At 39.1% G+C, this 22,669-nt stretch overlaps 1 protein-coding gene across 1 annotated transcript in view; it reads right to left on the bottom strand.

Annotated features, from left to right (window-relative positions):
* ELOVL2 (ELOVL fatty acid elongase 2) overlaps window positions 1-22,669 on the bottom strand; it is a 56,635-nt gene that overhangs the window by 15,881 nt on the left and 18,085 nt on the right. Inside the window, exon 2 of the mRNA XM_081295638.1 lies at window positions 807-870. Coding sequence (XP_081151764.1) covers window positions 807-870 — 64 coding nt within the window. The remainder of the gene's footprint in view (window positions 1-806; window positions 871-22,669) is intronic.

Here is a 22,669-nt window from a genome sequence, read left to right as displayed (position 1 = left end):
GTGCCGAGAAGGAAGCTTGGCAAGAAGCCGCCACAGAGGAAAGAGCCTCGCGTAAAGGGCACGTTTCAACTGGTATCTATCTCAAGTGTGAGAAGGAGCAGACCTGACTGGGAAGTGGAACAGGAATAGAAGGGAGGAGGTCCATGCTCAAGGAACAGCACATAAAGGAACTGTAAGTATCTGAGGAATTAAAAGATGTTTCCAGTGCCTGGGTCAAAGCTGAGTAAGGAAGACTGGCACTGAGCTGGCGCAGCAGCTGGGGCTACATCATGCAAGGGTCTGTTGTCCATGACAAGAAGTTTGGTCCAGCCACATGGGTACTAGAAAGACACTGATGAACTGTAAGATACAACACAGTAATGATTTGGGTCTTTAGAATATTATCCCAGCTGATGCTTCTTCATGAATGATTCGAAGGAGAGAGACTGTTAGGAGCTATGACAGTCTAAATTGCTGGTGATGGAGGAATGATTGAGACTTCCAAGCTCATTCCAAAGGCCGGGGCAGAGAAAGTTCACCCGTGCTTAAAGGCAGGAATTCTACAGATGACCGGGCAGTGAAGAATGGAGAGGGAAGAGGAAAAGCTACAGAGACACTGGAGGAAAACACTGCATGTCATTCACCGTGTTCCTGCTCCCAGAACTCCAGTACCAGGTGAGGTCGAACAGGAGGAGAAACGGGCCCTGTGGGATGTTCTCGGAGGACATTAAAGGTGAGGGTGCTATACTGTTTTCAAGACACCAGAGACAACATAATCCTTTTCTATAATTAAATGGCATTTTTCCTGCTCTCAAGAGCTCACTCACCTCGAGGCCCAAACATATAATCCAAAAAAGCATTGATTTCATCATCGAAGGCCTTTAGATGCTCCTAAAGAGAGAAAGAAAACATTATTTAAGGTTATTCATTTTTCAACTCTCAAAATGCTACTGCCCCAACACACAGTTACAGTCTCCAAAGGCCCAGCTTCAAGGAGTGTTGACTGCAAAGACTTAAACAGGAAATGCAGCCTCACCTTTCACAAGCTTGCAGAGACTTGGAAGGAAACAATCTCTTTCATTTCTCATTTCCTGGAAAACAGACTTGTTGCATTTAAACTCAATGCCTTTTACCTCTGGAATGCAACTGTTCCATAAGCAACTACCACTGATGCAACTGAGGAGCTATGTGTAAGCAACAGGGAAAGTCTTATGAAGAATATAAATGCAATTTTTAAATGGAAATTAAGCTGCATTATATTTCATGAGGCCAAATCTAAGTTTTAAAGAGGACTTTTTGAAGTAAGGAAATTGTGTACTACAGCTAATCTTGTTTAACCTTGTTTCAAAGTTTTTTTTTTTTTAAACATCTACTTAATGTTATGGTAAAGAATGTCACTTGGGTGCACCAGATTAATTACTGTCGTCTTAACTGTTCTTGGCTGGGGATGAATATTGCTAAGCATCTTAAGTTGGCCACTGTCAATTTGATCTACCTCTGATCCATGCACTTCTGCTGTTACACTGTCCCTGGCCCTCTACACACTGTAGGTCTAACACTCCTCCTCAAGCAAGCTCTAGAGTCAATAGCTGGAGTGCAGTCAAGACACCAAAAGAAAGCATAAGCGCCAGAGAGGAGGAAGAAATCTACTGGTGGCACCTGAAAAGAGGATCTGCCCAAGTGCAACTGGCATTAGCCACTTGGACCTGTTCTGGATTCGTGTCTTTGATCTGAGAGAAATTTCAAGGGAATTTAGATCTCTGGGAACTTCAGGAAGCCTGGGAGGGAGGATGGGACTACATTTACTAGCACCTACTACTGCTGACCAAGGCATTAATGACTTTGTTTTCCTTATTTCATAACATCTTTATAAAAATTATTTTGGCTAAATCAAGCCTGGAAGTTTCTCGACAGTACTTTAAACTTTGGCTTCCATATAGGGAGCCCTCCTGACTTGAGAAAGGTCAGTTACCTAACTTATCAGTGTGACAGCACAGGATCTGTGTGGTTGCTGGAATGGGTAGATCTGTTCAGAGGCCCATGATTCTCAACAGAGAAGGTTAAGAACCTAAAGGATGTACCTGCCCATGCAGCAGATACCAATGAAACCTTCCATTGCCATGTCTGTGAACAAATATTTAACATTTTAGTTTGTTTGCTAAGGTTCAAAATCCTTTTTCCAAAATTTGTAGAGCTAGTAAAACTAATTAAAAGGCCACAAAACTCACTCCATAAACTTGCAGAAACTTATTCAAAGTGAAAGAGTAGAAACAAAAAAAAAATATGAAGAAAAGCAGAAAATGCAAAAAGATGAATATAAAGGGCATTCTTTCATTCACTTATGTATTCATTTATTAACCAGTTATGTGGGCACTGCCACAAGCCAGTACTATGTTAGATGCTAAAGCACAAAGTCAAATGAGACACGATTCCTGTCTTTCCAGTTTTCAGTCTAGAAAGACTAACCAGCAAGTAAATTGAAAATCTCAGTGCCAGTACTTAAATATTATGAGAGATTTACAGAAATGTACTATAAGAAGACAGAAAAGTACTTTAATTTAGATCTCCCCCAAAGAGAAAGCTTCCAGGAAGAGATAAAGCTGTTGCTGAATTTTGAAATATTCTTCCATCGTCTAGATGGAGGAAAGAAAGAGCACACCAGGAAGAGACAGGTGTGTGGACAAGCACACTGGGCACCACTCACTTGGTAAATGTTCATGGCCAGGTTTTCTAGTAACCTGGAAGACAAATACAGCCAATGCAGGAAAATCAGAAGCCTAGTAAAAATTGCCTCTGGGTTTCTGGGTCATTTCACATAGCGAGTAAGGAGGTTACACTGGGTGAGTAAAATATAAGCAAAGTACACAGAATTTTGTGGTGTTAGTTAACTGAAGACAAACACAGCCAAGAATGATGCAGTAGAGCTTGGACAGGAAAATAACAATGTACATGTGCAAGTTCTACCTGTGCAAATGGAAAAGCATGCCGGGCAACTCAAGATTAGCATGATAATCCAGGAACAGAGAAAAACCAACTTCATACTCTGCTTCATTCAACATTTTTAATGAATTTATATGTCTGTCAGATAGTTGAAGACATAGAAGTGGTTGGCGCAAAAGCATACAGATAATTGGGAAGGTGAGGCATATAGAAAGGTGAACAGCAAGAAATTGAGGGAGAGCCTCCAAGAGCCAGGGTGAAAGATATAGGAGTAAGAGTGAGATGGGTTTTTAAAGATAGTTAGAAACAAGATAGATTAGAAGGTAGGGGAACCGTCCTGCCTTCAGAACTGAGCAAGACAAGTGCTGTCCCGAGCTCCACACTTTTGAGGACTCTTCTCTAGTCATCCTTTGGCTATACCCCATCACACAGGAAAAAAAGTTATTTCGGCCAAGGAAACACATTTACCCATGGATACAATGTCTCCTCTCCAGACTGTCTCAAGATCCCAAGGCCTCAGGACACTCTACCAACTAACCCGAACACACTTCTAAAACTCCTTGCCCCAACAAAAAAGTCCATGTTCCATGTTTGTGGTTGTGTGCAATAGATAGCTAAGGAACAGAAAGGATGGAAGCAAGGAGGATGTGTCCCTGATGACTTCTTACAGTGGGTGGGAATGTAAAATAGAACAATCACTTTCAAAACAGTTTGGCAGTAAAAACAAACATACACCCACTGTATGATCTAGCACCCCACTTCTGGGTATCCACCCAAGAGAAAAAAGAGAATATTTCCATGCATAGACTGGTATTAAAATATAGCAGCTCTGTAATAGCTAAAAATAGAAACCCGGAATGTCCACCAATAGGTGGTAAGTTGGGAACTGTCATATAATGAGACAGGTAGAGCATAAAATTATTATGCTGCATGAAGCAAGCTAGATTAAAGAATATATACTACATATTTCCATTTTTATAAAATTCTAGAAAATATAATTTATAGTGACAAAAAGCAGATCAGTGGTTGCTTAAGGACTGCAAAGGAAGAAACCAGAATATCCTTCAAAAATAAGAGTTAAGTAAGGACATCTGCACATATGCTTAAGTGAGAATTGGTAGCCAGCAGAACTGCACTATATAGCATGTTAAAGATGTCTTCACTAAAGATAAGTGATTCCACATGGAAAGTAGAATTTAGAGAAAATCAAAAGCAATAGAAATGGATCTCACTGAAGAGCCATAACGCAGAGCACCCTAACACAGATGCTACCCTAACTCACGACTGCCTCTGTCACTGCCAGCACCACCACTACCACCTCTTATGCCATCTCATCCCTACCCCAGGAAGCAGCACTGCTTAACACCTGGCTGATATCCTATGCCTGTTCCTTCTGCTAGCAGAAGACTGCTTGGAGGTGGGACAATCTTCCTGGCAACTAAATGGGTACCCCCCCCACACACACACACTCCTGTGTCAGCCATCACCTTTTGTGGATATGTGGTAGACGGGAAAGCCAGGAAGGTCACATTTTACTTGTTGCCACCATGATGCTCAATGAAACTCCCACCCTAACTGTATCAGCCGGGTCAACATTACCCCAAGTCTTCAATGCAAGGCCACTTTATGTCTGTGAACTGAAGGCGTGGAGCTTGGGGTCACCCAGAACACCACAACAGCCCACCTTTTCTTCAGAAAAGGCTGCCCTGCAGTCAGAATTTAACCACCAGGATCAAGGGCCATTTCACAGAAGCCGAGGCAGGAGGAAAGGCTAAAACGAACCCCACTACAAAACCCTGCTGTGCCGCTTCTGATCTCCAAAGGACTCCAGATTGAGCTGTCTTTCCTTCCTCTCTTCCTTCACTTCCTTTGCTACCTTCCTCTCTTCCATCTCCTTTCCTTCCTTTCTTCTCTCTCCATTCTTTGTCTTAAGCGTGTTGTAGTTCTTAGCATCTGTCTACCATGACATTGTGTTGTATATAAAAAAACAGATTCAAGAGCTCAGTGTTTGTTCGGTTTTGTTGATAGTTTTATACATTTTGAAGACAACCAGAATAGCAATTCCTCAGCACAAACTCAGTGCTTTTTAAAATTAGCAAAAGCATCAAGATCACAAAACAGACTCTTACATGTAAAAGGAGACATGGATCCAAATCCTTTCTTCCTTGTGTTTCACAGTGAACTAAGTCTGAAGTGCTCGATGACAGCACATTAGGAGTTGGGACAGCCAGCTGAGGAATGGAGCATATTGGGATTAATCTGTCACTCCCTAATAGTTTCCCAGGTCATGGCTTAGGGTCAAGGCTGAGTTGTGCAGACAGAGGAGGAGATGTGGCTCCTCTCAGGGACAAGGGAGGCAGTTTAGAGTACAGTCACACTATGAGCCAAACATAATAAGGCTTTTATATTGTAAAAGGGCTCAGGATGGTTGTCAAAAGTTGAGACCTCTTTTGGCAGACTCGATTGTTCCCAGCCAGTCCCTCAAGTATCTGAAGAAACTATATGTGTTCACATTTGTGACTGAAACTAAAAGGCTCAGACGACTGATAAGTGAACAGACACAAACACATCCAATTCTTTGGCTGCCATGCAGATGACCTGACAGTGTGTATTATGCACACATTACACTGACACTCTGAACTGCCTTTCGGGGACCTACTCACTCCATATCCCCACCTTCCCACTAGTGTTCTCTGGAGAGAGCAATGAATGAAGTTAGGTTGAGGGTAGGCAATGGGTGGGGGTACAACTACTCTAAATTGTTGTGTCTTACAGAATGATTTCCAAAACTGAAATCTTGGTCTAAATTAAGTCCTGAAAAATCAGAGGAACACTTACATTTGGTTATCACATCTTAAAATAGAAATGAGTGAACCATATGGCGAGTAATATTGGCTACTATTTTATCAAACACTTATTATGTGCTGGGCATTTGAGGTACACCATCCAGGGTTTCACAACAGCCTTAAAAGCTGGGAATCTTTCCTGACTTACAGATGTCGAGCTACAGGCTCAAGGGCACTGTGGCCACATCAGGCCTGAACTAAAGCGCAGCACCCTCCTTCAGGGTTCTCATGCCTTTAGATGGAGAGGTTCCAGAGCCTGGGTGTCAGAGGAAGTCTCTAAGCAGGGCTAAATGACAGCATGTCAGGAGATGAGACAGCCAGCAGGGCTTACCTTTCTTCCTTGGGCTGCAGTGTCTGGCAATATTCCTGGGTAACTGAGTCGGCAGGACAATTTCAATTAGGGGATAAACAGACTTTACAAAGGCCAGAAATGATGACTGCAGTTTTGTTTATTATGTTCTGCCCTCCCACGAGGATCTTCATCTCATTTAGGGTCTAGTCAAATGATAGCTCCTTAGACATCTCCCTGGTGATCTCTCATGGGTCCAATTCCAAGGAGGAGGATGGCACCTGCTTGTGGGGTCTGGACCTGGGCTGTAGAATCACTGGCCATCTCTTGACCTGCTCTACTTTTTCTTCCTAGCCCTTGTCATTACCAAACTTATCACTGGCTGTTTTGTTTAATGTCTGGGTCCTCCACCAAAATCCCCAAGAACAATGACTGACCACAAAGGGTATTTAATATTTATTGAATGAATTGATGAAACTTTCTTCTTCTAAACATTCACAATACTCATCTGCTCCTTTTTTCATATTAATTTGGGTACCTTATTAACATTCTCATATATGTCGATTTGGTTTCTAATGTATTTTGAATGACTCTAAGCACTCACAATGCTAGGTTTACCCTCAGAGCCAACAGGACCCATGTTTTCTTTTTTTTTTTTTTTTTTGACGTCAAAAATTTTTATTTTATTTTATTTTTTTTTATTGGTTGTTCACAACATTACAAAGCTCTTGACATATTATATTTCATACATTAGATTGAAGTGGGTTATGAACCCCCAATTTTACCCCAAATGCAGATTGCAGAATCACGTCAGTTACACATCCACAATTTTACATAATGCCCTAATAGTAATTTTTGTATTATGCTACCTTTCCTATCCCCTACTATCCCCCCTCCTCTCCCTCCCCTCCCAACTTCTCTCTCTACCCCATCTACTGTAATTCATTTCTCTCTTTGTTTATTTTCCCATTCCCCTCACACCTCTTATATGTAATTTTGTTTAGCAATGAGGGTCTCCCTTCATTTCCATGCAATTTCCCTTTTCTCTCCCTTTCCCTCCCATTTCAAGTCTCTGTTTAATGTTAATCTTTTCTTCCTACTCTTCCTCCCTGCTCTGTTTATAGTTGCTCTCATTATATCAAAGAAGACATTTGGTATTTGTTTTTTTAGGGATTGGCTAGCTTCACTAAGCATAATCTGCTCTAGTGCCATCCATTTCCCTGAAAATTCTATGATTTTGTCATTTTTTTATTGCTGCATAGTACTCCATTGTGTATAGATGCCACATTTTTTTTATCCATTCATCTATTGAAGGGCATCTGGGTTGGTTCCACAGTCTAGCTATTGTGAATTGTGCTGCTATGAACATCGATGTGGCAGTATCCCTGTAGCATGCTCTTTTAAGGTCTTCAGGGAATAGTCCGAGAAGGGCAATAGCAGGGTCAAATGGTGGTTCCATTCCCAGCTTTCCCAGGAATCTCCAAACTGCTTTCCAAATTGGCCGCACCAATTTGCAGTCCCACCAGCAATGTACAAGTGTACCCTTTTCTCCACATCCTCGCCAGCACTTGTTGTTGTTTGACTTCATAGTGGCTGCCAGTCTTACTGGAGTGAGATGGTATCTTAGGGTGGTTTTGATTTGCATTTCTCTGACTGCTAGAGATGCTGAGCATTTTTTCATGTACTTGTTGATTGATTGTATATCCTCTTCTGAGAAGTGTCTGTTCAGGTCCTTGGCCCATTTGTTGATTGGGTTATTTGTTATCTTGTTGTCTAATTTTTTGAGTTCTTTGTATACTTTGGATATTAGGGCTCTATCTGAAGTGTGAGGCGTAAAAATTTGTTCCCAGGATGTAGGCTCCCTATTTACCTCTCTTATTGTTTCTTTTGCTGAGAAAAAACTTTTAAGTTTAATTAAGTCCCATTTGTTGATTCTAGTTGTTAACTCTTGTGCTATGGGTGTCCTATTAAGGAATTTGGAGCCCGACCCCACAATCTGTAGATCGGAGCCAACTTTATCTTCTATCAGGCGCAGAGTTTCTGATTTGATATCAAGCTCCTTGATCCATTTTGAGTTAACTTTTGTGCATGGCGAGAGAAAGGGATTCAGTTTCATTTTGTTGCATATGGATTTCCAGTTTTCCCAACACCATTTGTTGAAGATGCTATCCTTCCTCCATTGCATGATTATAGCCCCTTTATCAAATATAAGATAGTTGTAGCTTTGTGGATTAGTCTCTGTGTCCTCTATTTTATACCATTGATCCACCCGCCTGTTTTGGTACCAGTACCATGCTGTTTTTGTCACTATTGCTCTGTAATATAGTTTGAAATCTGGTATCGCTATACCGCCTGATTCACACTTTCTGCTTAGAATTGCTTTTGCTATTCTGGGTCTTTTATTTTTCCATATGAATTTCATGATTGCTTTATCTATTTCTACAAGAAATGCCGTTGGGATTTTGATTGGCATTGCATTAAATCTATAGAGAACTTTTGGTAATATTGCCATTTTGATGATGTTAGTTCTGCCTATCCATGAACAGGGTATATTTTTCCATCTTCTAAGATCTTCTTCTACTTCTCTCTTTAGGGTTCTGTAGTTTTCATTGTATAGATCTTTCACCTCTTTTGTTAGGTTGATTCCCAAGTATTTTATTTTTTTTGAGGATATTGTGAATGGAGTGTTTTTCCTCATTTCCATTTCAGAAGTTTTGTCGCTGATATACAGAAATGCCTTTGATTTATGCGTGTTGATTTTATATCTTGCCACTTTGCTGAATTCATTTATTAGTTCTAGTAGTTTCTTTGTAGACCCTTTTGGGTCTTCTAGGTATAGAATCATGTCATCTGCAAATAGTGATAATTTAAGTTCTTCTTTTCCTATTTTTATGCCTTTAATTTCTTTCGTCTGTCTAATTGCTCTGGCCAGTGTTTCGAGAACTATATTGAATAGAAGTGGAGATAGAGGGCATCCCTGTCTTGTTCCGGATTTTAGAGGGAATGCCTTCAACTTTTGTCCATTCAGAATGATGCTAGCCTGAGGCTTGGCATAGATAGCTTTTACAATGTCAAGGTAAGATCCTGTTATCCCTAGTTTTTCTAATGTTTTGAACATAAAGGCATGCTGTACTTTATCGAATGCTTTCTCTGCATCTATCGAGATGATCATATGGTTCTTATCTTTAAGTCTATTGATGTGGTGAATAACATTTATTGATTTCCATATGTTGAACCATCCTTGCATCCCAGGGATGAATCCTACTTGATCATGGTGCACTATTTTTTTGATGTGTTTTTGTATTCGATTCGCCAGAATTTTATTGAGGATTTTTGCATCTAGGTTCATTAGAGATATTGGTCTGTAGTTTTCTTTCTTTGAGGTGATTTGTCTGGTTTCGGGATCAGGGTGATGTTGGCCTCATAGAATGAATTTGGAAGAGCTCCCTCTTTTTCTATTTCCTGAAATAACTTGAAAAGTATTGGTATTAATTCTTCTTTAAAGGTTTTGTAAAACTCCGCTGTATACCCATCCGGTCCTGGGCTTTTCTTGGTTGGTAGTCTTTTGATGGCTTCTTCAATTTCATCCATTGATATTGGTCTGTTCAGATTGTGTGTATCCTCCTGACTCAGTTTAGGAAAATCATACGACTTAAGAAATTTATCGATGTCTTCACTATCTTCTATTTTATTGGAATATAGGTTTTCAAAATAATTTCTAATTGTCTTCTGTATTTCTGTAGCATCTGTTGTGATATTGCCTTTTTCATCCCGTATGTTAGTAATTTGAGTTCTCTCTCTTCTCCTCTTCGTTAGCATGGCTAAAGGTCTGTCAATCTTATTTATTTTTTCGAAGAACCAACTTTTAGTTTTGTTAATTTTTGCAATAGTTTCTTTTGTTTCAATTTCATTGATTTTCGCTCTGATTTTAATTATTTCTTGCCTTCTGCTACATTTGCTGTTGTTTTGTTCTTCCTTTTCTAGGGCTTTGAGATGAAGTGTGAGCTCATTTATTTGTTGGTTTCTTCTTTTTTTGAGGAGTGACCCCCAGGCGATGAACTTTCCTCTTAAAACTGCTTTCATTGTGTCCCATATATTCCGATATGTTGTGTCTGTATTTTCATTTATCTCTAAGTAAATTTTTTGATTTCCTCCTTTATGTCTTCTGTAACCCATTGATCATTCAGTAACATATTGTTCATTTTCCATGTGATGTAGGGTTTTTTCTTCCTTCTTTTATCATTGATTTCCAGTTTCATTCCATTATGATCAGATAAAATGCATGGTATTATCTCCACCCGTTTATATTTACTGAGGGTTGCCCTATGGCATAATATATGGTCTATTTTTGAGAAGGATCCATGTGCTGCTGAGAAAAAAGTATATCCATTTGATGATGGTTGATATATTCTATATATGTCAGTTAAGTCTAGGTTATTGATTGTGGTATTGAGTTCTATAGTTTCTTTATTTAACTTTTGTTTGGAGGATCTGTCCAATGGTGAGAGAGGTTTGTTGAAGTCACCCATAATTATTGTGTTGTGGTCTATTTGATTCTTGAACTTGAGGAGAATTTGTTTTATGAATGTCACAGCACCATTATTTGGTGCATAAATATTGATAATTGTTATGTCTTGTTGGTGAATGGTTCCTTTTAACAGTATATAATGTCCTTCCTTATCCCTTTTGATTAACTTAGTCTTGAAGTCGATTTTATTCGATATGAGGATGGCCACCCCTGCTTGCTTGCGAGGACTGTGTGCGTGGTATATTTTTTCCCATCCTTTCACCTTCAGCCTGTGTATGTCTTTTCCAATCAGATGTGTCTCCTGGAGGCAGCATATTGTTGGATTTGTTTTTTTAATCCATGATACCAGCCTATGTCGCTTTATTGGAGAGTTTAAGCCATTAACATTCAGAGTTACTATTGATATGTGGTTTGAACTTCCATCCATGTTTGATTGTTTATCCTTTTTTAAAAAAAATTTTAGTTTGTTTCTCCATGATTGTCTTTCCCCTCGCCCTCTGTCTTTACTGAGGCACTTCCCACTGATGGTTTTGGTTGTTGTTTTTCATTTCTTCTTCTTGTAGTGTTTTGCTCAAAATGCTTTGCAATGCTGGTTTTCTGGCTGCAAATTATTTTAATTTTTGTTTATCATGAAAGATTTTTATCTCGTTGTCATACCTGAAGCTTAATTTTGCTGGATACAGAATTCTTGGTTGGCATCCATTGTCTTTCAGTGTTTGAAATACATTGTTCCATGACCTTCTTGCTTTCAGTGTCTGTGATGAAAAATCCGTGGTTAACCGTATTGGTTTACCCCTAAATGTAATCTGTCTCCTTTCTCTTGTAGCTTTTAATATTTTCTCTTTGTTCTGTATATTGGATATCTTCATAACAATGTGTCTTGGCATTGGTCTACTGTGATTTTGTGTGCTCGGTGTCCTGTATGCATCTTCAATTTGTATATCTGTTTCCTTTTTTATTTCTGGAAAGTTTTCTGTAATTATTTCATCCAGCAGTTTTCTCATTCCCTTGGTTTGAATCTCTGTACCTTCTTCTATCCCGATGACTCGTATGTTTGGTTTCTTCATGTTATCGCATAACTCTTGTATGTTTTTCTCGTGATTTTTTACCAGCCTTTCTGAGTTGGCTAGACTCTTTTCAAGATGGTATATTTTGTCTTCATTATCTGACGTTCTGGTTTCTACTTGCTCCACTCTGTTAGTGATACTCTCAATTGAGATTTTAATTTGGTTTATCGTTTCCTTCATTTCTAGAATTATTGTTTGATTATTTTTTATAATCTCTATCTCCTGATAAAGATGCTTAACTTCTTCTTTTATCTGTTTATGGAATGCATTCTCAATGTGTTCTTTCACTGCTTGAATTTGCTGTCTTGTATCCTCTTTAAGGTTCCATTCCATCTGTCTTAGGTGTTCCTTGAGTTCTTTATATGACCATTTTTCTGATGACTCTAGGTCCTCCTGAATATTTAGGCTGTCCTGCATTGTTTGTACTCCTTTTTCTTCCTTGTTTTTTGAAGCTGCTCATGTTGCTTCTTGTTCTGTTTGACTGCTGAGTTACAGTTTAGTCCTATAAATTAATTTGATGCTTGGGAGGAAAGGTATTTGAAGGGAAGGGGAGAAGTCTCTAAAGAGAATGAGAGTAGGCAGGTAGAATTCAAGGAAAAAGGGGGGATAAGAAAAATGAAAAGACTAAAGAAGAAAAAGAATAGGAACTAAAAAGAGAACAATTAAAAAAAAATAAAAAAAATAAAAAATAAAATAATAATAATAGTTAAAAAAAATTTAAGTTGAAATTAGTAGAAAAAAAATAAAAAAAATATTTTGTAAAAAAAAAATTAATAAAACAACAAGAAAGAAAAAAAATGAAAATGAAAGAAAAACCCAAATCAGAAAAAAAAAACGAAAAAAAAAAAAACCCTAATAAATGCAGTCTTAGAGTTTGATTAGCTTCTCTTCCAGTAGATGGCACTGTGCCCACCAGGTCAAGTTTCTCCTGTCCATACGCGGGAACCAATCACTGTGTAGCAGCTCCTCCAAGACTGGGCGAGTCTCCAATCCTGAGTGTCTAGGGCCTCCTCATGTGTCTATTCACTTCCCACTTTTTCTCTAGCCAGGCCCCTCTCACCACAATACTGGCTACACGCCAAGTCTGCTGCTCCCGGGAGCCCTGTTTTCATGAACGACTGGGCACACTCTTCCAGTTTGCCATTCCCTCAGACCCTAAGCTTGTAGCGTTTGGGGCTGAGAATCCTCAGCGGATTTTACTTGCCCTCCAGTATCCACTTCCCCGTAGCTGGTGCAAGAGACCTCAGAAGTCTAGCCCTGGTGGGAGCGGTAGTTTAGCTCCGCGGGACCTGCACCACCTCTGATTCCCTCGGGCTGGCTGTAGCACTCACGGGAGAGCTGGGAGGGGCCCTTACGGGAGAGCTGGGAGGGGCCCTTGAGTTTTCCCGATGTGTGGAGAGGGAAGGCTATGGGATCACACCCCTGTTTCAAAGAAGTTATCTCCTCTGCAGCAGTCTGATGACGTCGTTTCCCTTTGCCGGGCGACCAATTCAACGGGTGGGTCCTTCTCTCCCAAGCCCCATTTCAAACCTGTGGCCACTACTTATGAAGGCTCGGTAGGCATTTACCTTTGTATGATGAGAAGGGCTGACCAGTTGTTTCAGCCGGACGAATTAATGCCGAGTCATAGCTGTTTGTCTGCGGGAAGCAGGTGACCAGGAGTTTGAATTCAGCGGGTCAGAGCTCAGTGCGTGTTCTCGGATCACTTGGATTTTAAATTGTCACTCATCTTATCAGCTGTTTCATATAATTCGGCAGCTCAATCGCGCGGTGAAGAGTCTGCTCTATTGTGCTCCGCGGGAGGCGGCGGCGGCGGCGGCAGCGGCGGCGGCCTTCGGGACCCCCGGGGAGGGGGTTCGGGTTGGGGGAGGGGAGGCGGCGCCTCAGGGCCGCGCGGTCTGGTACCGGACACGCAGGAGAGCGGGCGGGGTGGGGGAAAGAAATTGAGATCTAAATTTAGAGACTGAGCTTGGGAGTAGGGACAGCTGGGGAGAAAGAAGCAAGGCGGAGAGGCGGAGATGAGAGGGAGAAGGGGCCGAGGGAGCCGGGCAGCTCGGGCTGCGTCCTTACTGCTCGCGCTGAAGTCGTGCTGGACTCCCTTCACCTTGGCTGGATTAGTGGCGGATTCACTCCACCTAGGCCCCTTTCTTGACACGGTGCTGGGTTTTTGTCGACAGATCTCCTTTAATGATCTTTACCTCATCTTTTCAGACGCGGCGGCGCGGGGCTCAGAGCGGCTTACTCACTTCCCGCCGCCATCCCCCATGTTTTCTTAATTTCTCTTTTGACGTTTCTTTCCTCCAAAGAGCAAAGAAAACAATTTCTTCTATGAATAAATATATATAAATATATATATATATATATATATATATATATATGTACATATGTGTACACACACACAGTTTTTCACATACAATACATATACCTTTTCTTTTCCTTTTGGTGGCATGGAAGGGAGATAAGACCTGGGTCTCTCCTGATCAGGTCATAATATTTCTATTAAAGCATCATAGGACTGGATTCAGATGCTTTGTCAGTCTGCTGATAAGCACCACAAGGTTTTCTCATGTGAGCTATACAATTCAAGCCTTACCACACTCCTCCAAATAAACTTAAAACTATATGGCAATTTAAATTTTTATTGCTATTGAATTTATCTTCATTTCCACCTTATTTTTGCCTCTTGACAAGATCAATTCAAATTCCAAGACGTATATTTGTCTCCTCTCCCAATTTAACATGTTTATTTCAAAATTTTGACACCTTTATTAAAATAATAAAATGAAACTGAGTAGTCTAGGTAAAAGGAAAAATAGCCTTCTGGAATGCCTTTCTATAACTTCAAGGACCGCCTTTCTCCAAGAAACGAAACCATGGTGAAGTTGGATAACAAAGCATAAATTTGACTTAAGGAGATTTGGCTTAGATAATAAATAGTATACCTATTTACCTAGCATGTGTGTCCAAGTAAAAAAAAATTTCTTTTTCACAATACACAAACTGTTCCAGATGATCACCTCTAGTAACTCACTATCAATACATCAGTTACATAATTGAACTATTACAACTAAAATCTAGAAAATTAATGGAATTACAGGAAAGTTGTACAATGCTCTCCTCGAGTTGGAAAAGAAAATCAATTTTTAATGGGTTGGTTTGATAAAATAGATATCATCATATAAAATGTCTACAAAATATAACCCTACTTAGAAATTTTTGACTAAGTACCTGACAAGCAACTTAAATTTCCATCAAATATTTTATTATTTTGTATTGATACAAACAGATTAGTGATTAGTCCCATTCTCTATAGTAATCAGCACACATTTGGTTAAATCTTGAATCTCAAATCACATACTCTAAGCTACTAAAATCCAACTACCTTCAAAAGATCAGTAAAGCCAGTAGCTGTCCACCCACAACGTTTCTATACCAGGATGCTCAGAGAACAGATCAAGAGGGCCCTTTAACAACTGTCTCCGCTCTGCTTTACCCACTAACACCACAAGAGAACAAGAATCCGGGTGATCCACAGCTCCATTCTCATAGCAAGAGAAGGACCTGCCTTTAATAAAAGCAACCTGTCAGGGCTTCCCTCAAGGGAAACAGCAGTCTGTCCTGAGTATGTGTCAGATTACATTTTGTATAACAGTAAAACAGATTAAAATTTTACAAAGAGTCCCAAAGCAACCTACTTCAGTAACAGCCTCATTATTTCTATTATTACAAGTGTTAGTGATACTATTACCAGTATTTTAATATAACACAAAAATTACAGAACTCAGTGGAAGGAAAGTACATCTGCTCAGTGGACTGCTCTAAGGTAATTCAAACACACACACTAGGCATCTTAACTGCGATTCCTTGGTACTCATCTGAACATTACAAAAGGAACTACTTTTTCTAATTTAGCATAAAATATGAAAGCTTTTAGAAAATCAAGTCACTGTATTAACTCCGTTGGCGGACTGCTGCAGAATTCAATAACCTTCACCCCCTTTTTTCTGACCTCTTTCCGTGCGCTCTGCTCCAGACACATCCATCCAATGCACTATGCATCTCTGTGTGCCATGGCATATATGTTCTTGTTTCTGCCTGGATGCCTCCCAGCTGTATTTTGGTTTTCCCAAGCCACTCACCACCTCACAAACCAGTCAAGACCCTCTTTGCCTGGCACATACTAGGTGTTCAGAAAATGTGGTACTATACAGAATGGAGTACTACTCACCATAAAAAGAATGAAATGATGGCATTTGCTGGTAAATAGATGAAACTGGAGACTATCATGCTAAGTGAAATAAGCAAGTCCCAAAAAACCAAAGGTTGAATGTTTCTCTGATACACAGAAACTAATCTAAAATAAGGTTGGAAAGAGAGAGATAGAGAAAGGGAGAAGGAATTTCATCAAAATAGAGGAAAGAGCACTATAGTAGATGAAGGGAATTAAGGGGAGAATGGAGGGACAGGAAAAGTAAAGACAGTAGAATGAATCTGACCAAACGTTTGTATGTAGATATGTGAACATAGCACCATGAATCCCAACATCAAGTATATCCACAAAACAAAACAAAAAAACAAAACAAAAAAACCCACCTAAACTAAAATTGAGGAAAGATCAGTAGAGGCAGGAGATTGGGGGCAGAGGGGAGGAAGTTCTGGGGACTAAATTGGAGCAAATTATATCCCATGCTTTTGTGATTTAGTAAAAATGCTTCTTACTATTATACATAATAATTTTAAAGAAACATTTGTGGAATGCCTCTGTTAATGAAAGAATGAGTTTGCCAGAATCACACCAGGAATGGGATAGAAAACATTAAGGGTCCACCTTTGACTCCTTTTATTTTGACAATGCTCTTCTTTAACAGGCTTGGAGGATTATCAGGATTGAATATGTATGAATATATATATATATATATTTATGTGTATATATATGTATGAACATATATTTGACAAGTAAAGAGTAGTGGGGAACAAAAAGAAGAGAGTCACTGGAAAAGCTTTGGCAAAGTATCACTGTATTTTTAAATTGGAGAGAGAGTAAGAGAGCATGGATACAAAAAATACTAAGGGACCATGACTCAGTGGAAATCACCAACTAGTAAAACCCTAATTAAAAAAAAATTTTTTTTTTTCATTGACTGGGAAATGGATCCAGGGCCTCATACATGCTAGGCAAGCCCTCTACCATATCTCCATACCCCCAAATATTTTTATTCTAGATTTTAAAGAAACAAACACCAATGTTTAAAAATCACTAATTTCCATGTTTTAAACAGCAGACTTCTGAATTACTAGAAGGCACATATGCCCTTTGACCTCTGGTCTTGCCACACGTGGCCAAGTGCTGCAGATGGTTTGCCTCTTGCCTGTAGAATAACTCTACAAACTGGCACAAGAGTCCACTTTGCACAAGAACCTGAGCAATGTCTTGAGAGGAGCTGGTCCTAGGGAGGCTCGCTGGTGCAGCAGCCAGATACTGACAGGACTGCCTCAGTAACCAAGCCCTGGACATGAGAGGAGTAAAGTCATGTGAAATGCAGTTGAGGTAATATCCTGGATTCGTCACAGATCCCAGGCAGAGAGAAAGCAGTGATGAAAAATAGGGCACACGTAACTTACAAAAATATTGGATTGCAAAACAGAGGCTTTGAAATCTAACAGAACAGAAAAGCGGAGACAGGCATTCTCCTCAACTTCTCCACAGAATAAAGTCTGGTATGTGCAGAGCTCCACTGTGTCACAGCTCCTGTTCAGCTAGAGAGAAATCAGTGCCCAGCAGAGATGGAGACACTCAGTGAGACAATAGCACTGCATGGAGCAGTGCTCAACAGGTAGTCAGCTCTCCACAGATGCAGGGGTGAGTGCTCAAGGGACGATGCCTTGTCCAGCAAAGGAGATCGGAGTGAGAAGACGACTGCCCCACAGGTGTCATGAAATAACAGACCAGAATCATCAGGAGCAACCAGGAAGCACTCCTGAAAAGAAGTGGATGGAGGGTGGAGAATACTGCAGGAAATTCATGAGGAGTGGGAGGAGAATTGGTGAAACATAAGCTATAGATACAAGGCATCAATGGACACAGAACAGTGCTTGGTCAATGATATAAACATACCTAAATCATAAGAACAGATTTTGAACACCTTTAAAATACACTCACACAAGGCTTCAACAGTTTGTGAATTAATTCATTGGTTATACAGGTATATTCACCAAGTTTAAGGAAAATGATATTTTACTAAATGCATATCATTAAAAATGAATACAATGAATTAATTTCTTTCCAGTCCTTTTGAAAGTTATGGCTTTCTTTCCCAGAGTATGGGAATAAAATCCAAACACATTTATCTCATAACATTTTGTTCCATTGTCTTAGATTTGGAATACATATAAAAAACTTTCAGTATATAAAATTTTATAATCTGAGATTATATAAAACTATGATAATGCTGATTAATATAATGATTTCCAACCTATTTTAATGCAACTGTTGTCAATTTCACAGAAATAATTACAGCATTGAAAACTTTGAACTTTATGGGTTGAAAGATATTAAATAACTTGCCTTAATTTTAACTGAATAAAATAAAATCTGCTAAACAGAAAAACAAAGTTTCAATTTCATGATTAAAAAAATTTTAAAAAGTTATTCTGTGATTCAATATGCAAAGAGCAAAAAAGCCAAGAATGCTAAGTTTGCAATTCAAGATTATAAGTATTACAATTTAAACTTCCACAGGAAGTGGTGAGTGAATATAAAACTCCTTGGAGATTTAATCCAAAAACAGATATCTGTACTCAGGACAACTTGGAATTGTACCAGTTTCTGAATTTGGGGACATGGGGAAAGAATAAAGCTCTTTCACAATTAACAGTAGCAATGAAAGGAGATTCTGTTCGAATGTGCTCTGGTTATCAAGTACTGACCAGAGGGAAAGCAGGTTGGCTATTCTGCATGTACAAGTGGTACCCTTTTGGATATGAAAACAAAGCAAACCTTTTAAATGATTTCTTGGAAAAAAATATAAGTCATTATTCCTTATTTTTAAATAATGCTCATATCTAGCATGGGAGGAATAGACAAACTCTAGATAGGGCAGAGGGGTGGGAGGGGAAGGGAGGGGGCATGGGGTTAGAAATGATGGTAGAATCATTTTCCAAAGTACGTGTGTGAAGACACGAATTGGTGTGAACATACTTTGTATACAACCAGAGATATGAAAAATTATGTTCTATATATGTAATATGAATTGTAATGAATTCTGCTGTCATATATAAATTAAACAAAGTTAATAAAAAACAATGCTCACATCTATATTATTTGTATGTATATTCTAAAACTAAATAGTACTTAAATGTATTTATGGTAAGTTAAAAGGTGTATTCTTTTACTGCTATACTGAGCAAGAGACAAAATGAGAGGCATATAGACAGACTGGTTACACATTTCTTTAAGATATAAAACCAACCAATATGGAAATTTATGAAATACTTATTCAACACTTCTTTGTTTGGCAGCATATTATCACGAAAGTGATAGCTGTACCACTCTTCACTGTGTAAAGTTTTTTCTAAGAGGTAAAGGAAAAAAATTCATACCTCTCCCTTAGCATTTTAACCTGGACAATATCAAGTCAAACTGAACACTATTAGCAGCCATTATGAGAACAGCAACAACAACAAAAAAAATCATCAACAGCAATTGCAGCCTAAGCTGTGTATGCACAAAAATGGGAAGGACATCACCCTTGGCTTTATGATGGATAGAGTGTGTGACAAGCTAATTTTAGATATTTTAAGTTCATGTTATTTTACACACCTTCTGGGACCTCAACTTAATTCACCTAAGTTCACTCATCAGTGTTCAACCATCAGTCATCACGGTCTCCCAAAACAGGCTGAAGAGTAAAGACAAAAGTTATCTATTACAAGCTATACACCATGTGTAACTAAGCCAATGCTTTTGCCAAGATATTGTGTCACAATGAAGAAAATTAGCCAGGCAGTGGCACATGCCTGTAATCTCAGCAATTTAGGAGGCTGAGGCAGGAAGATCACAGATTCAAAGCAAAGCTCAGCAACTTAAGCAAGACCCTGTCTCAAAATAAAATTTAAAAAGGAGTGGAGATGCAGTTCAGTGGTAAAGTGCCCTGGATTCAATCCCAAGGATGGCAAAACAGAGTAAATTAATCAACTTAATTAAAAAAGAAAGAATATTATGTAAATATAAGGCTCTGATCCCCATTTTAAAAAATAATCTACTTGGCTATTGTTTTGACTCCTGCTAAGTGAGCACTTTTATGAAAGGGTAATGACTACCCTTTTTTTTAAAAAAAAAAATTAATTTGTTATATATGTCAACAGAATGCATTACAATTCATATTACACATATACAGCATAATTTTTCACATCTCTGGTTGTACACAAAGTAGAGTCACATCCTTTGTATCTTCATACATGTACTTAGGGTAATGATGACCACCCCATTCCACCATCTTTCCTACCTCTATACTCCCTCTATTTCCCTCCCTCCCCCCTCTCCCCTATCTAGAGTTAATTTAATCCTCCCATCCCCCACCACACAGAATATTATGAATCAGCATCCTTAAATCAGAGAAGTCATTCAGCATTCGGTTTTTTAGAATTGGCTAATTTCACTTAGCATTATATTCTCCAGCTCCATCCATTTACCTGCAAATGCCATGATTTTATTCACTTTTAATGCTGAATAATATTCTATTATGTATGTATACCACATTTGCTTTGTCCATTCATCTACTGAAGGGCATCTAGGTTGGTTCCACAGTTTAGCTATTGTGAATTGTGCTCTTATAAAACATTAATGTGGCTGTGTCCCTGTAGTATGCTGTTTTTAAGTCCTTTGGGTATAGACCAAAGAGCGGGATAGCTGGGTCAAATGGTAGCTCCATTCCAAGTTTTCCAAGGATTTTCTATACTGCTTTCCATATTGGTCACACCAATTTGCAGTCCCACCAGCAATGTATGAGCATGGTATTGGACCAAAATAGACTTGTAGAACAATGGTACAGAACAGAGGTCACAGACACTAACCCACATAATTACAGTTATATTTGACAAAGGCGCCAAAAATGTACATTGGAGAAAAAATAGCCTCTTCAATAAATGGTGCTGGGAAAATTGGAAATCCATATGCAACAAAATGAAATTAGACCCCTCTCACCATGCACAAAACTCAACTCAAAGTGGATTGAGGATCTAGGAATTAAGCCAGAAACACTGCATCTATTACAAGAAAAAGTAGGCCCAATCTCCATCATGTTGGATTAGGCCCCAACTTCTTTAATAAGACTCCTATAGCACAAGAATGTCAAGAATCAATAAATGGGATGGATTCAAGCTAAAAAGCTTCATCTCAGCAAAAGAAACAATCAGTGAAGTAAATAGAGAGCCTACTACCACATGCAGGTAGATAGAGCAGGTCAGATTCTTACTACATGCAGGTCAGATAGGGCACTAATCTCTAGAATATATAAAGAACTAAAAAATCTTAACACCAAAAAAACGAATAACCCAATCAATAAATGGGCCAAGGAACTGAATAGATACTTCTCAGAAGATATACAATCAATCAACAAATATATAAAAAAATGTTCATCATCTCTAGCAATTAGAGAAATGCAAATCAAAACTACTCTAAGATTTCATCTCACTCCAGTCAGAATGGCAGCTATTAAGAATACTACCCTTTTTCTAATGAATAGAAAGCATTTTGTAGTTCAAAATGCTCCCTAAAGAAACATTTTATTCCTGCTATTAGTAGGCCTCTAAGACCATAACTTTTTGTAATTACAGTATAAAAAAAAGAATTATTGAATAAAGTGACCCCCAAGGCCCTTTCCCACTTTAAAGTTTTAAAGAGACAATGATAATGAGTTTTTTTTCCTCCCATTCTTTTTATTCTTGCCTCTTCTCCCTTCCAGTCTCAAAACTGCTAGACAAAGCACGAGACTCATCAAAAAGGAAGAATTACTCTAAAGTTTCAACAATCACCAAAAATGAAATTACCATGGCTTTTGCAACAAGAAGTACAAAAACTCTAAAAAGTAACCTTGAGCCAAGCATGATAGCACATACCTATTATCCCAGTGGCTCTGGGGGCTGAGGCAGGAAGATTTCGAGTTCAAAGACAGCCTTCACAAAAGCAAGGCACTAAACAACTCAGTGAGGCCTTGTCTCTAAATAAGATACAAAATAGGGCTGGGGATGTAACTCAGTAGTAGAGAGCCCGTAAATTCAATCCCTAGTACTCCTCCCCAAGTAAAAAAGTAACTTTAGGCATTTTCTTCATTAGACTATTTTTTAGTTCAACTGCATGCCAACAAGGTCTTCTTTTAAATGCTTATCTGTGTTAACTTTTTCAGGGTGAAAGGAAAGTTTTAAAAATAATAACTGCCTATTTGAAAAAAGTAGCCTTGACCTAAATGGGCTTTCTTTTCTTCTTTTTTCTTTTTGTATTACTGAGGATTGAACGCAGAGGCACTCTACCACCAAGCATATACCTAGCCTTTTTCATTTTTGAGACAGGGTCTGACTAGGTTGCTGAGACTGGCCTCAAACTTTCCCTCTTCCTGCCTCAGCCTCCCAAGTCATTGGGATCACAGGCATGCACCACCACATATGCTTAAATTGGGTTTTTGAAGAGCAAGTTTGCTTCGGGAGGAAAAGCATGAGTCTGTACCTAAACTCCAAGGAAAAATCTGTTCGGATTTCCTGCCAGAGAGAAACTGTTTTACAGTCCTTCTGTACCTGTTTTAAAAAATTCAGAAAAAAAGAAGTAAGTTTGTTCCATGCCCCCCACCCCTGCCAAAAGATTTCAGTAGCCTTGTTAGGTGAAGCAGCGGCAATGTGCAACAGAAGCAAAGAAAAATGGCTTTGTAAGGCTTCAGCACCCTCCCGTAACTTCCAGCCCACCTTCTTCAGAGTGCAGAAGTTCTATTTTCTTAATCAACTCTGAAGTAAAAGCAGCTTTATGCCCACT

This window comes from Spermophilus citellus (assembly GCF_964194105.1).
Source record: "Spermophilus citellus genome assembly, chromosome: 5".
Lineage (NCBI taxonomy): Eukaryota > Metazoa > Chordata > Mammalia > Rodentia > Sciuridae > Spermophilus > Spermophilus citellus.
Note: the sequence above shows the minus strand (reverse complement) of the source record. Positions and strands in the feature narration are given on the sequence as shown.